Source organism: Galeopterus variegatus, unplaced genomic scaffold (genome assembly GCF_000696425.1).
Source record: "Galeopterus variegatus unplaced genomic scaffold, G_variegatus-3.0.2 Scaffold7769, whole genome shotgun sequence".
Taxonomy (NCBI): Eukaryota; Metazoa; Chordata; class Mammalia; order Dermoptera; family Cynocephalidae; genus Galeopterus; species Galeopterus variegatus.
Genome location: NW_007733880.1, coordinates 62,778 through 79,439, shown reverse-complemented (window position 1 = coordinate 79,439; position 16,662 = coordinate 62,778). Strand labels below are relative to the sequence as shown.

The 16,662-nt window shown below is 34.7% G+C and overlaps 1 protein-coding gene and 1 long non-coding RNA gene across 2 annotated transcripts in view; one reads left to right on the top strand and one right to left on the bottom strand.

The window, feature by feature from the left end:
- ARF4 (ADP-ribosylation factor 4) overlaps positions 1-11,185 on the top strand; it is a 19,222-nt gene extending 8,037 nt beyond the window's left edge. The window contains exons 2-6 of the mRNA XM_008592311.1: positions 1,976-2,056; positions 2,271-2,380; positions 6,819-6,890; positions 8,119-8,244; positions 10,240-11,185. Of these exons, the coding sequence (XP_008590533.1) occupies positions 1,976-2,056; positions 2,271-2,380; positions 6,819-6,890; positions 8,119-8,244; positions 10,240-10,326 (476 nt within the window). The 3' untranslated portion in view covers positions 10,327-11,185. The remainder of the gene's footprint in view (positions 1-1,975; positions 2,057-2,270; positions 2,381-6,818; positions 6,891-8,118; positions 8,245-10,239) is intronic.
- Positions 11,186-15,575: 4,390 nt separating this feature from the next.
- LOC103607842 overlaps positions 15,576-16,662 on the bottom strand; it is a 2,357-nt gene continuing 1,270 nt past the window's right edge. Inside the window, exon 2 of the long non-coding RNA XR_551996.1 lies at positions 15,576-16,347. This is a non-coding gene — a long non-coding RNA (uncharacterized LOC103607842). The remainder of the gene's footprint in view (positions 16,348-16,662) is intronic.

Here is a 16,662-nt window from a genome sequence, read left to right as displayed (position 1 = left end):
GAGCGCCGCCGCACTTCCCAAGCGGCGCACTATCCAGTGCGCCACCGGGCCGGCCCCTCTGATTCAGCTTCTAATTTGTGTTTTAAAAAATGGTGGTAGTTCATAGAATTAATAAAAGGATTCTCTTCCAACTCAAATACTTATTTTATGGCTCATTTCTCTGGTCTCAGTTACCTAAAGTGACCTGTTTAAAGGTATTTAACTAGTATGTGGCTAAGCTAGAGATTAGAGCCTGAGTCAGCCAGATACTCTTTTCATTTCACTGCTATATGCTTTTCTTTCTAGGTCTAGAAAGAAAAATGGAAAGCTTTCTGTAGGAAGTGTTGCCTTTGACTGGAAATCAGAAATTATAGGGAGCCGGCCTGGTGGCGCACTGCTACAGTGCGCCGCTTGGGAGCGCAGTGGCACTCCTGCCGAGGGTTCGGATCCCACATACAGACNAAAAAAAAAAAAAAAGAAATTATTATTTTTTAGAGGAATTCAAGATATATTTATTATAATGAACAGTTTTTGTGCATTGTCTTAAGGGTCTTCACACACAGTGCTGCTTTATTTTATATGTTGGGTTTTGACATGAGTATTCTTTTTAATTAATTTATTATTTTTTACATTCTAAGATGTTGCTGAGCAGTTGGGTGAGGCAGAGGGGGAAAGAGGAGATAGGGTGAGATTAGGAGGAAGGGGGCTGTGGTCCAGGCTGGTGGCACTCCCTTTATACAGGTCGGGGAGCCCAGGGGTTTTCTGGTGGTGGCTCAGTTGTGGCTGGGCTGGATGCAGACATGTGTGGGAGAGGGGGGCATGACTGAGGCCTTCAGCCTTCCCCCTACACTGGCTTGGGAGCCTGGAGGTGCTTCCAGTCCTTGTAGGTTTTATAAGGTGTTCTTTGGTGGTGTTAGACCTTTACTGGTTAATTTCAGAATTTTGTCTCTGATTTGTGGGGTTTTTGTTTTTTCTTTCAGTTCTGTGTTGGATTATTCCCTATTCCCACCACTTAAACTCTGCACTGGAACTAATTTGTTGTCCTTTGGTTACTTCTAAAATGGGAAAACTTCCTGTGGGAACCAGCACTTGAGCCCTGTGGCTGAGCTAAATTGCTGCCTTGCTGCTGATTATCTGGGGAAGGCTTTTTGTGCAGCTCAGGTTTTAATTGTTGACCTTGTAAGCACTTCCTGGTCTTGTGAAGTCCGGTACACCTGGGTTGTGTGGAAACTCTGGTCTGGGCCTGAGTCTTTTCAGCAAACTGCACCCCCTGCAGTTCTATATTCCTGACCAGTATCCACTACATGGTCCTGTGCTGATTGGAGGGCAGATCACCTGTCTGTGCTGTGCCCCAGTGTTGCTCTGCTGGCTCCTCTTCCCCAAACCCCACACTTCCCCTCGGATGGTCCATGAGCCTGTCCCTTGCAGTGACTCACTGGCCTCTGAATGGCTCCTTTTTTCAGTTGTCTGTGGCCCCTTGCTCCTATGTGGGTCCATGGGAACACTGTTAGTAGTCTTGCTGCCCTGGGGGCCACCAAGGCCCTCTTCTCCCCTGTAATCTCCAAGTAACTTCATACAAAGGGCACAGCTGTGGCTTTTGCCAGCTCTTTCTCCATGTGCTCACCAGGGCCAGCCTTGAAATGGCTGGGGCTTGAAAAGGTCATAACAGTCCTTTCTTTCCCTAATCGTGACTTCTGCCTTCATGAACTCTGTAGGTCTCTCCTCCTCTTCCCCTGAGCTCTAGCAGCCCCAGCTTGGCAGTCCTTGCTTTTTAATAGTCGTAAATTGGTTGATTGTGGGAGAGGGTGACATTGGAGACCGTCTGTTCTGCCATCTTGATTGGAAGTCAGAAATCAGAAATTAGATAATTTCATTTCTAACTTATATTTGTGCCTTGAACAGTCAACTTTTACTTTCAAATTGTAAATTTATTGTAAAATTGTTTCTTAGTGTGTGCTTTTGGTCTAGATTTTAAACCTATGATCTCTTCTTCTAGTTGGATTGGATGCTGCTGGCAAGACGACCATTCTTTATAAACTGAAGTTAGGGGAGATAGTCACCACCATACCTACCATTGGTAAGAAAGTTTACAGATGACTTTAATTTGTATTATAGTGATATATTATAAGGTGAAATAGAATACAGTCTAATTTTGATAGTCTTTGTTAAGTTTGTTGATTATCTTAGCAGGACTTTTAAAAAGCTCTTCTAAGAGAGTTCCATAGTAAAGGGGTTTATTTCCTCAACGAAACATTATCTTGCACAGAGGTCATTTTTGTTTTTCTTTGTAGGTTTTAATGTGGAAACAGTAGAATATAAGAACATTTGTTTCACAGTTTGGGATGTTGGTGGTCAAGATAAAATTAGGCCTCTGTGGAGGCATTACTTCCAGAATACCCAGGTAAGGAACACTGTATGTTTTTATAACTATTCGTTATGGGTTTTATGCTCTGAAGTTTATGTTAATATCTAGTGTTTACTTGGATGTTGGTGTTTGCTGTATGAGTTGTCATTCTTCTTATTATTGCTTCCATATTCTTCAGTGGACTCTCACTCATGCCTTTGAAGCCTAAATTACCTAGGGTCAAAGAGTTACATAGCCATCACAGTAAGATTTTGAAAGATGGGGTGGGATGAGTGTGGTCATTGTTGTCCAGAATGAATTAGGTATTTTGTCAAGAATGAATTAGGTATCTCATCAATACTTCTTTTGGTTTCATTATTAGTTTGGAAAGTAAGGTCTGGGGCTGGTCGGTTAGCTTACTCGGTAAAACAGGGTGCTGATAACACCAAGGTCAATGGTTCAGATCCCTGTACTGGCCAGCTGCCAAAAAAAAAAAAAAAAAAAAAAAAAAAAAAAAAAAAAAAAAAAAAAAAAAAAAAAAAAAAAAAAAAAAAAAAAAAAAAAAAAAAAAAAAAAAAAAAAAAAAAAAAAAAAAAAAAAGGAAAAAGTAAGATCTGTATAACTTTCTGTCATTGAAGTTTGTAATGATTAAATGTAAGACTATTGATAGTCTTTCATTTAGCCCAGTTAGGTGTTTATAGAAAGAAAATATATTAAAGTAAATCTGCTACATTGATTTGTACGATATTTTTATACTGTCCTATCATATATATAATATGAGCATGGAAGAAACCTTAGTGATCCTGTAGAGCAGGAGATCTTAAATTTGGCTGCATGTTAGAGAATCACCTGGGGAGCTTGAAAAATCCTGAAGTTCCAATCATAGCCCTAGACAACCTGAATCAGAATTTCCGGTGATGTAAGCCAGGCATCAGCAGTGCTTCTCAAACTTTAGTATGCATGTGAATCACCTGGGTATTTGTTAAAAATGCAGATTGATTCAGTAAGGCTTGCCTGAGAGTTTGTATTTCTAGCAAATTCTCAGGTGGTGCTACTGCCACTGGTTTGGGATCTCACAGCAGCAGCTCTATTGGCATTTTTGGCTGGATATTTCCTTATTCTGGAAAGAGAAGCCTTTCTTTTTGCATTATAGAATACTTAGCAGCATCTGTCTTCTACCCACTAGATGCCAGAAGAAACTCTCCCTAGCCCACTTCTGACAATCAAAAATGTCTTCACACTTGCAAAATATCCCTTGGGAACAAAATTGCTCCCTGGTGAGAACCACTGTTCTGGTCTGTCTTATATATGAGGAAACTGAAACTTGGAATGACTTAATCCAAGACCTGAGATGAGAACTTACTCTATTTTCTTTTTAACCTTGTCCCAATTCTGTTGTCTTTTCTACCACACCAGGAGTTTCTCATCAGTTTTTGTTTATTACTGACGTTGATAATTTTTTTTAGTGAAATAATATTACAAGCACTTTATAGTTTAGGATTTGCAATGTCACTCTTATTTTCCAACTCTTAAAACATTGCATACAAGTGAGATGTATTGTCACTAGGTGGCAGTAAATACCCTTAGGTGCATGGTCGTAACAACTGGGTTTAAGTAGTGACTTGTGTTTAAAAAAAAAAGTGACATGCTTTTTTATTTAAAAATAAGAATGTTTATGTTCATTAACAGAGCTGTGACTAGAAAAGTTATTTTGATACAGAGATACTTGATTTAAAAAACTTTATTATGGAGATTTTCAAATATACACAAAAGTAGAGAGACTAGCATAATAAGCTCCCATATATCTATTATGCAATTTCAGTTATTAGGATATGGTCAATACTGTTAATTGATACTTATTTCTAATGTGCTTCACCTCCTGGATTATTTTAAGTAAGTCACAGGCATTTTATTTATGGAAAATGTTTTTTATAATTTTTTAATTGACACATAATTTTACATATTTATGGGGTACAGTGTGGTTTCCATACATGTATACATTGTGTAATAAATCAGTGTACTTAGCTTATCCATTACTTTATACATTTATAATTTTTGTGGAGAGAACATTTAAAATCCTCTCTTCTAGCTATTTTGAAATATACAATATTGTTAACCATAGTCACCCTACTGTACAGTAGAACACCAGAACTTATTCCTCCTATCTAACTAACTTTGTACCCATTGACTAATCTCTCCCTATCCTCCCCTCATCTTTACTCTTCCTAGCCTCTGGTAACCATTGTAATCTCTACTTCTATGAAATCAACTTCTTTAGATTTCACATCTGAGTGAGATCATGCAGTATTTGTCTTTCTATTCCTGGCTTATTTCACTTAACAGTATCCTCCAGATTCATCCATGTTGCCACAAATGACAAGATTTCATTCTTTTTTATAGCTGAATAGTATTCCATATTGTGTGTGTGTGTGTGTGTGTGTATGTATGTATACACACACCACATTTTCTTTATCCATTTATCTGTTGATGGACACTTAGGTTGATTCCATATCTTGGCCATTGTGAATAATGCTGCAGTAAACATGGGAGTGCAGATATATCTCTTTGACATACTGATTTCATTTCCTCTGGATAATTTGAGAGTACTTCAAAAAGTCCATGGAAAGATTTGTATTATCTTTTAATTGTTTTTCCACAAACTTTTTGAAATAGCCTCATATACCCAGTATTGGGATTGCTGTATCATACGTTAGTTCTATTTTTAATTTTTTAAAGAACCTCCACACTGTTTTCCATAATGGCTCTACTAATTTACCTCCCTACCAACAGTGTATAAATGTTCTCTTTTCTCCACATTGACTCTAGGATTTGTTATTTTTTTAATCTTTTTGATGATAGCCATTCTAATAGGGATGAGGTGATATCTCATTGTGATTTTGATTTGCATTTCCCTGATGATTAGTGATTTTGAGCATTTTTTCATATATCGGCTATTTGTATGTCTTTTTGAAAAATGTCTATCCAGGTCTTCTGCCCATCTTTAAATCAGATTATTTGGTTTTTGGTTTTTTTTACTATTGAGTTGTTTAAGTTCCTTGTATATTCTGGACATTAACCCCTGTCAAATATGTAGTTTGTAAATATTTTCTCCCATTCTGCAGGTTGTCTGTTTACCTCTGTTGGTTGTTGCCTTTGCTGTGCAGAAGCTTTTTAATTTGATGTAATCCCATTTGTCTTATTTTTGCTTTTGTTGCCTGTGCAAAAAAAGGTCTTATCCAAAAAATCCTTGCCCCATCCAATTTCATGTAGTGTTTTTTCCCTATGTTTTCTTCTAGTAGTTTCATAGTTTTGGGCCTTACACTTAAGTCTTTAACCCATTTTGAGTTGATTTTTGTATATGGTGATAGGGTACTAGCTTCTCCTGCGTGTGGATATCTGGTTTTCCCAGCACCATTTATTAAAGAGACAGACTGTCCTTTCCACAATATCTTTTCTTGGTGACTTTGTCAAAAATCAGTTGGCTGTTTGTGGATTTTTGAAATCTGTGCTTTTGAAGTGAAGTTAGATATGAAGTAAAAGTTCGCTAATCCTTAAACCATGTAATTCTTGACCAAGGGTAACCCTGGTTTTTATCCCTAGATTTTTTTTTAGAATGCTTTGTAATTTACTTTGAGTTCTTAATTTGAGATTAGACCTGTTCCTGGCCTCTTTGGACCACCTTAGAATTAAAAGTCCAGGTACTACTTCCTAGGAGGCTAATGTCCACGGGGGAAAGCTTTTAAGTGTTACTTGATGTAATCACCGCTAAGCTCTTAGCTTGCATTTCCAGCATTCCTGATATCAGTTCTCCTAGCTATAAAACTAAAACAAAACAAAACACTAACTATAGGCATTTAACTGTGCTTCCTATAGTAACAATCCAAAACACAGTGTGTAGTAAATTTTTCTTCCCTCATTAGATAATTCTAATTAATTTGCTATTCTAAATAATTAAGTAAATATTTGGCTTTTAAAAAAATCTTATAGCAGCCTGGTTTATCTTTAGAATCCTAGCATTTCTATGCTGTTGATTCTAGGCTATTCCAGGAAGGGAATAACTTAGAATTTATTCCTAAAATAATTCTCCCTCTCGATAATGTTACTTCAGGACTGATAGTGCTATTTACATTTTAAAACAGAATAGAAATAGAATGTTAGTAATCAAGATAAAATTAAATCCGGTTTAGAGGCATTACCTCTTCTTCTTTTTTTTTTTTAAAGATGACTGGTAAGGGGGTCTTAACCCTTGACTTGGTGTTGTGAGCACCATGCTCACCCAGTGAGCGAACCGGCCATCCCTATATAGGATCCGAACCTGTGGCCTTGGTGTTATCAGCACCTCACTCTCCCAAGTGAGCCACGGGCTGGTCCGAGGCATTACCTCTTCCGCAGGGTAGATTCTAAAAAGGAATAGTTTTGCTGCCTATAGGTACGTTTCATATTTATTTTGTCCTTTAAGTTTAACTTATAATTTATTGAAAAAATTTTTCCCCAGGGTCTTATTTTTGTGGTAGATAGCAATGATCGTGAAAGAATTCAGGAAGGAGCAGAAGAGCTGCAGAAAATGGTGAGAACATACTTTATCATTTTTAAGATGTGTTTTCTAGGTGATGATGGTGGTGTTATTAGTGGTTGGTACATTTTAACTATGATTATATTACACAAATGAAATTTTACAGCTAAAAAGAAACTTGAGAAACAGTATCATTCACAGGTTCTTAATAATGTACATAAAAAACTCCTATAGAACTTTTTAAAAAACACAAAGAAGAGTAGCTACTTCAGTAAGCCAGGAGGAAGGCACAGCTTTTTTTAGAATGCTCCATGAGTGATTTTGACTAGAGTGTGGTTTGTAAAACCATTATGCCAGTATATTTGTAACTAAGTTATTGGTGGCTATTGCCTAATGAGTCAAATGTTACCAACTTCTAGTCTTTTTTTGTAAATAGCTTGATTGAGATATAATTCATGTACCATAAATTTCATTCATTTAAAATGTACAAGTCAGTAGTTTTTAGTATACAGAGTTGTACAACCATCACCACAATCTAATATTAGAAAATTTTCATCACTCCCCAAAAAATCCTGGAACCATTCAGTCACTTCCCATTCCTCCCCCCCCTACCCTTGCCAGCCAACAATCTTCTTTCTGTCTCTGTATGGTCACCTATTCTGGACATTCATATAAATAGTATCATACAGTATGTAGTCTTTTGTGATTAGCTTCTTTCACTTAGCCTAATTTTTCAAGGTTCATCCATGTTGTATCATGTATAAGTACTTAGGCCTGCCATTGTTTATTCTTGGTATTCTTGTATTTTTTCATGATACTGCTAATGCCCTGATGTATTGTATTTTCCCACTGTTATCTGGTCCAGCTGACTGGAAAGGATAAAAGTCCAAGCAGGATCATCTAAATACTTTTGCTGCTAAGTAACTTAAGATCTTGCCATAAACACTTTATTCCCATATTTATTTCTTGCCCTTGTCCAAGCTGATCCTTGATGTATTATCATGAAGGCTGAATGAATGATTTACCTTAATGAAGTTGTAGGATAGTTGGCTTGAAAACAGTTTTGCTTGACTTGAAGAATTGTTCGCTCTTGATTTAAAAATGGAAGGATATGAGATTTTAAGTTGCAAGAGTACTGAAACTTTATGTAGAGAAATTTGATGTTCAGTAATGTATTTAATGTTGTATAAAAGGTATATATAGGAAGACAGTGTTTTACCCTGTTTATTACAATAGTTGGGTTCCAATTTGGCAGTTGTTAATGCTTAGCTTGTATTTCCAGCTTCAGGAAGATGAGTTGCGAGATGCAGTGCTGCTGCTTTTTGCAAACAAACAAGATTTGCCAAATGCTATGGCCATCAGTGAAATGACAGATAAATTAGGTCTTCAGTCTCTTCGTAACAGAACAGTAAGTATTTAGAGGTTGATAAATTAACCTCCTGACTATTAAAGTTATTAGGGTAATTGTTTAAGCTAGTGTTCAGTTTAAACATTTATCAATTGTCCCCTTTGAACATATAATGAGCACATCATTTATAAAAAAAATATAGTAATAATCCTCTTTCGCTTATACAAAAATCAGCCCTTTGAGGCTTTATTTCAAACCTTTATGAACATTGCATTCTATTTTACTTTAAAGTACATTGATATCTTCTCTGTTTTTTAACTTTTAGTATATTCTTTGAGGATCTAGAGGTTTGAAGATCTTTATTTAATTTGATTTTTGTTAATTTTAATATTGATAAAGATGTGGGAAACAACTGTAGGAGAATTGGAATATCTAAAGATTATTGATATTCTTAATGTTAACTTTGTATCTTTTAAATAGTTCCATAGCAAATATTTTGGAATTTGGTTTTCTTATTAAAGGTTCAATATGTAGTAACTATTTTAGATAATATTGTTTAGTACTGCTTGCTTGTTAACATCAAAAGCTTTCGGAAGAAACTGTATAATATTAAACAAGTCTTGAAGGTATTTTGAATATAAATTATAAGAAATATTGTACTTGCTCTCAAATAGCTTATCATTTTATTTATTTAATTTATTTTTATTTTTATTTTCTGGTGGCTAGCTGGTACAGGGATGAAACCCTGGACCTTGGTGTTGTCAGCATCATGCTCTAATCAACAGATCTAAGAGGCTAGCCCCTGCTTTTATCATTTTAGATATTGACAAAACACAATATACTGTTTTATATATAAAGGTGATATCACAAACCATTAGTGTCATGTGCTTAATAATAGTTTTTTTTTTTTCCTTTTTGTCTTTTTTTGTGTCCGGCAACGGATCGCAACCCTCGGTGTTGCTCCCACACCTCGCTCAGCCAGTGAGCGGGAACCGGTCTGTATGTGGGATCCGAACCCTCGGCGGGAGCGCCACAGCGCTCCCAAGCGGCGCACTGTAGCAGTGCGCCACCGGGCCGGCCCTTAATAATAGTTTTACATTAACTTGTCAATGCAAATATTGTGCTGTGGCAAACAAACAAACAAACAAACAAACAAAAAACCTGTATAGACTGTTTGAGATGTCCCAGGCTGATTTAAACAAGATAAACTGTTAAGTTTTCCATGCTGTGAGGGTATGAATTCATGCCTTACCCCAGCCTTCTAGGTTACTGGGGTGTTTGCTTTTCAAATAGTAACTGGTAACATAGTATGCCTGCAGTGATCTCTCAACATTAAAGCAAGGTTTTTATTCTAAGGCAAAATAAAACTGGTCAGAAAAAAAAAAAAAAATTAAATTACCTTAAAGGTAATTAAATTGTTTTCTAGTTTTTGTTGTTGTTGTTGTTTGATATTAATACCTGTAACTTGTCATTGCATTTCATACTGGAGATAAGATTCTTTACCATTTAAAAAGGTGAAACTTTTTGGAATTCATGAAATTAAAGGTAGTGAAATTATCTGAAAAGCCTGTCTCTAAAATAACAACAAACCCTACTCTTTCAAAAATTTACTTCTACTGTGAATTTAGTTTTATGGGAAACAACAGGGCTATAAAGACCAGTTTATTGGTTACTAATTTCCCCATGAATCTTCTGTTCAGATTAAGTGGTGGAAAGCTGACTAAATCTAATGAATAGGTTGAAGTAGCTTTAAATATGACCTATATTTAAAGAAGAATCCTAATTTAAAGGGTAGATAATTTTGAGTGATCTGTATAATTACTAAGATCATTATATAATTAATCATTTGTTTGTGAGATGTAATAACATACTTAACATTTATTTCTATGGTTTACAAATGTTTTGTTTACTTTTTTTCCTTATACATTTATGGTGATTGCTGACTCAGTAATACCCTTGGGCATTTGAGGGAAAATATTTTTCTGATTTAAAAAGTTAAAACTGGTTATATATAGTCTTATATTAATCAAGTATTTTCTTGTCCTTTCTTTACAGTGGTATGTTCAAGCCACTTGTGCTACACAAGGAACTGGTCTGTATGAGGGACTTGACTGGCTGTCAAATGAGCTTTCAAAACGTTAAATGAAACTGGATATCTAACCAAGGACACATTTCATAGAATTGGTCTAGGCTTGTTACAACAAAATTAGTTTGCATCTTGGTTATTAAACTATCTGGGACTGGTTGGGGCAGAATATTACAGCGTTTAAACTTATTTTGTTGCCAATTATTGTTTACCAAGTATAATGTTGCTATTTAGCAATAGCTTGGTTTTAAAGAAATTCTCCTTGGGGAAAAAAGTGTTCTCTTTTAATTTTACTTCCCTTAAACCTAAATGCCTGGATGTAGTTATTGTGATACCTTTAAATAAATCTGTTTTGAATGTTTTTTGAGCCCACAACAAACAATGTTTTTAAGTTATCCCCTTGCTACTTTACTGATACCTTTATCATTCCTGGGACAGTCTGCTGATTTAAAAATGTAGCATTCCGTTTGTATTTATTTCTCTCCCTTGCCAAAAATATTTTTTAATACTGCTTGTACCAGCCAGGGAAATACTCCAAAACACTATTCAACTGTCTTGCACTGAGGGACTTATTTCTCCCCCATTATTGACTGCTGGCTTCCATCAGCCAAAATTAACCTTGGTGTGGTTTGGATTTAAACCTAATTAATTCTGTGCTGGTTGCAAAGAGTTCATATTGAGTTGGTTTTTAATACTCAGCAGATTGTCTTCCTTTATATTGTATCTTTTTTATGTTGCATGTTGAGTTTGGTATCAGCCTCTTTGCCCAGTATATGATAGATAATTCAGCTAATGTTTTATTGTTTATTGGTGAACATATTTTCATTAAGAGTTTTTTGAAAACTCATCAGATTCAATGAATAAGTTTTCTTCATAACCCATTTGGAATTATTCCTAATAAAATGATAAAATATATAATTGTGTGTGTTCTTTTTGAATCTTCAAGATATTTTGAAATGGATTTTCTTATGTATCAAAGTTTGATTTGCATATTTTACATACTGTGGACAATAATACAGATCCCAGTAGTTTTACTAATTGTCTAAGGTGGAAATAAAATATGGGTTGTTATCATGTGTATAACAGAGTAGGAAGCAATATATAAAATTCAGTTTTCTTTGATAAAATACCATTTTTAAAAATTCTACTGCTGATGGACATTGTGGGTTTTTTTTTTTTTTNAGCAATATATAAAATTCAGTTTTCTTTGATAAAATACCATTTTTAAAAATTCTACTGCTGATGGACATTGTGGGTTTTTTTTTTTTTTGTCTTTTAGTTTATCAATATACATTATAGCTGATTTTCCTAAAATAACATTTTGATGCTGTAAATTTCTTAAGTCAGATCAAGAGTAAAAGGCCGTAATAAAACGAACTGCCCCTAAAGCATGTATACATGTATTTGTTTCACAGCCAATGTTAGTTAAAAAGCAAAAAAAAAAAAAAATTCGATTCAGTTTTCTTTGATAAAATACCATTTTTAAAAATTCTACTGCTGATGGACATTGTGGGTTTTTTTTTTTTTTGTCTTTTAGTTTATCAATATACATTATAGCTGATTTTCCTAAAATAACATTTTGATGCTGTAAATTTCTTAAGTCAGATCAAGAGTAAAAGGCCATAATAAAACGAACTGCCCCTAAAGCATGTATACATGTATTTGTTTCACAGCCAATGTTAGTTAAAAAGCAAAAAAAAAAAAAAATTCGAGTGCTGTTTGCATGACAGGATACATAGACTGTTAGTGATGCTACTAGGCATTTAAAAATTTTACACATTTTAGAACTTCAACAGAAAGCTGCAGGTGACTAATTCTTTCATCAATAAGGCAATAAAGGTATACCATTAACTATATCTATTAAGTTATTAAGGACTCAACTTGATAACTGGGTAACTCAAGTTTTGTCTATATTCTAATGTTTTATGTGTTTTCAAACTTTGCTTTTTTATGGTTCTTAATGACTTATATAGATTCAGTTAAATTTATGGATTGAAAATTTATTTCCAAGACCAAACACATACTTGTAAAAAAAATTATATTTTTAAATTGTTTTTTAAAAAAAAGACTGGATTAAGAAAAAAAAATTAGAATTAAGTATTTGGTGATAGTGCAAAACAAATTACTGAGATAAAGTGTATATTTAACTAGTTTGTGTCACTTGATATGCAACTTTCCTAGGACACTGGATGAATTCTCCCTTCTTCCTTCCAAATAAGAGAGGTCTTATTTCTTGTTAGATAAAACATGGTATAGTTTCTATAGTTTATGGGGTAGCAACTAGGAGATAAAAGCTTCACTAAGTGCTGTGTTAGAATCATAGTTAAATCAACACTGAATTAATTTGAAAAACTAAACCAATTAAGTCAATGGTGCACTACCATTGGAGATGACTGCATTAAACTAAAATTGCCTAATTTTCACTGAATGGGTTAAAAAAGAATTTTAAGATTGCTTTTTTTTTTTTTTTTTTTTTAAAGAAAGCATTCACTTGGCAACTTGGCAGATGTTTTTTATCCCTAGAAATTACTTTCAGTTCTCATATTATTTTCTTCAAAAGTCAAATTGTAAAGTTCCATTTTTTTCAAATAGAAGTGATTAAATGCTTTGGGAAAAAGTATAAATTGAGAGATTTTTTTTTTTTTTTTTTTTTTTTTTTTTTAAAGAAAGCATTCACTTGGCAACTTGGCAGATGTTTTTTATCCCTAGAAATTACTTTCAGTTCTCATATTATTTTCTTCAAAAGTCAAATTGTAAAGTTCCATTTTTTTCAAATAGAAGTGATTAAATGCTTTGGGAAAAAGTATAAATTGAGAGATTTCCCAATATATGCAAACTTATAAAATCATTATCCCTGTCCTAATTTATTGAAGTGTTCAGTACTCTTATGAAATACTTGACACTATTAAGATTCAGTGCTTACTGTTCGCTCAAATATTAAACTTAGTGTTGGTCAATCAGTAAGAGGTCTCTGTGACCTCCCCTACTATACACAACAGTTGATTATACCCCTAGATTAAAAAGTATTCTGTCAAATAATTACCAAATATGTTGATGGAGGAACTGAAGAGGCATTGTGATTCCTTTAATGGCTCACTAGCAGCATGAGGTTTGAGGATAATCCCATTGTCTGTTCTCTGTCCCCTGTCCAGTAAGCTTTTTTTTTTTGTCCATAATATTCCCCATTGTCTTTTGGTTAGCTTCTTGGCTGCTTTTCTCTGATGTAATATCTTAATTTTTTTTAAAGATTTCAATTTCCATGGATCTTTTTCCCTTTACCTTACATAGTCTCTACTGAAAATAAAAACAAATGAAATATTTTGCCTTAATTTTTCAGAGTATCAGTGTTTCATTCAGAGACTTCCAGTTTAGTTCAGTATAGGTACAGAATTATCTCATACATAGTAATTATTTTCAGGACACTTACTGGGATCAAACTTTCTTAAATGTGTAATTTCTGGTTCTTTGTCAAGGAGATTTGAAAGTGACTTCTGACTTGTCATTGAAAGCAAGTGCTTATATTATATTCCCTGGTGGCAGGCTGGATGTTTCAATAATGTAAATATTGGTTACTAACTTTGGTAGAATGAATATCAAAACAAGATGGAGTGATAAAAGCAAATGGTTGTTATATCTGCTAGTACATTATCTAAAGATCTGATAAAGGGAAAATTAGTGAAGGGTCTGAGGACCTATTCAGAAGATTCTATTCTGAGTGTGATTGGTAATAATCTATTACCAGCAGTTTACCTTTTCCAAGGAACAACAGAGTAAGTGTTGGGATAGTACCAGCACACCAAGAACTTTTCTCAGACATTTCTTTATATAATCAGGAAAAAATACTAGCTTTACATTGTTAATCTCATTAAGGTAACCTAAACATTTTACTTTAAAGGCTACATTAATATAAAAATGGAATTAATTAGGACTTGGCTCTAAAATTTACTCTTGAGAGTAAAATTTACTTAAGCTCCAAGTATATTCTTGACATATTTCTTCTAACATGTGTTGTGACATTGTATTCAGATACCTAACTTGTTACTACTACTGGAAGGTTACTTGACTGCTTCTGTGTTACTTTTAGACAAATATCCTTTTATCTTACAATTATTTCCACAAACCATATAAGATGTTTAAGTGTTTAAATAGCCAAGATTGTGAGAAATGAATAATAAAAGCAATTATCTAGACTCAGGCAAGGAATAATTAAGGTAGCTGTACTAGTGGATGCCTGCTAGGTCATTTGTGTGTTAAAGGACAGTAGAGTTAGGTGATTTTTACACTTGTAGTGGCACGCTTTAAATTTTATTGAGCATTGTAGTGGATTGAATTATGTCCCCCCAAAACTCCCTGAAGCTTGAATTGTGTCCCCCAAGTTTTATGTATTAGAAACTTAGCCCCCATTGTGACTGTTAGGAGGGTGGGAAATCCTATTATGGTAATTGAAAGGTGGAGCGTTAAAGAGGTGATTGGATTGTAGGACCGTGTGGTAGTGAATGGATTAAAAATGGTGGTCAGGGGTGTGGTCCTGAGGGCTTTAAAAGAAGAGGAGAGTCTGTCTTTCTCTCTCTGCTTTCACCATCTTGCATTGTGAGACCCTGGGTTCCTGTTGCCACCACCAAATGGACTTTGGACTTCCCAACCTCAGAAACTGTAAGCAATAAACTTCATTTTTTTTTGTAATTCACCCAGGTCAGTATACTTTAGTATAAGCTACAAAAACAGACTAATACAGGCGTGTAAGTACTCAGTTGGTGGTGTGGAGCTTAGCCCTGTCTTCTGCAGGCAGTGAGCTGGCTCTCAGAACTGACCAGATGTAGGTTACGGTGTTTCTTCATATAGGACATTTTGAGTGCCATTCCACTGATAAGGATGTATTAAGCACAGACTGAGCAAGGTTTACGTCCTGGATGGCTCTGAGGAGGCAAGGGATAATTTTTTTTTTTTTAAAGGAGGGGCTGCTAAACATCAAAAAATGGACAAAGGATTTGAACAGACATTTCTCCAAAGATACATGGATGGTCAGTTAGCAAATGAAAAGATGCCCAATATCATTAACCATCAGGGAAATGCAAATCAAAACCGCAATGAGATGTCACTTCACACTAGGATGCCTATAATCAAAAAGATAGTGTGGAGGATGCAAAGAAATTGGAAGTCTCAAATATTGCTGGTGGAAATGCAAGATAGTGCAACTAACTGCTTTTGATAATAGTCTTTCAGTTCTTCAAAAGGTTAAATATGACCCTATAGTGCCACTTCTATGTATATGCCCAAGAGAAATGAAAAGATATATCCACTCAAAAACTTGTACACAAATGTTTATAGCAGCATTATTCACAGAAATCAAAAAGTGGAAACCATCCAAATGTGTATCGGCTGATGAACAGAGAAGTAAAATGTGGTACAATAACAAAAGGGAATATTAGTCATAAAAATGCATTTAGTAGTGGTACATGCTACAACATGGAAGAATCTTGAAAACATGCTAAGCGAAAGAAGCCAGTCACAAAAGACTGCATAATTATAGTACTCCATTCATATGAAATACCCAGAATATGCAAATTCAGAGAGACAAAGTAGGTAAGTGGTTGCTGGGGGAATGGGGAGTGACTATTAATGAGTGTGGATGGGGTTTCTTTTTAGGATCAGTCCTTGTCAATTGATTTGACACGCAGTAACAGAAAAGCCATTAAAGAGGAAAACATCAATTTAGGATTGAAGAGCCAAGGCTCTTCTTCCTTATTTCTTTCTTCATCCTTATTTAGGATGAAGAAAAAGGATATAAGTCAAGATGCCAAAAGCCAGATTTCTCTAGGTATGTAATGAAAGGGGTAATGTAATTCCACTATTTACAATAGAATTCTTAATTCTACAGCTTGAACAGAAATATCCTTTCTTGGTTCAAGACATCCAAAACACTATACTTAACCCAGGCCAGTTTTATTTCTAAATGATTTTATCTCTGAGATATACCATTCCTCCAAACTATTCCAAAGGGGAAATAAAAAGTGATATGCAATAAATTCTTTTAGGAGTGTATATTATTCATCCAGTAAAAGCCAACTAAATAAAGCCTATCCAGTTCCCTACTGAGCCATCTTCAATATGGAAAGAACACAAATGGGATGAACTAGAAAAATGCAACCTAGCAGTACTTCCAACATCAACACTCCAGGATAATATCATTAAAGTGAATTACTGGGTAAAATGGACTGTGTTATATAAATGCTTTAACATAACATCAACACATAAAATGGACAGAAGATGGAAATTAATGATTTAGTTTGCAAGGAAACTTAAAATTAGTAAAAACCTAATACTGACAGGGCTGGCGGGTTCGGATCCTATATAGGAATGGCCGGTGCGCTCACTGGCTGAGCGCGGTGCAT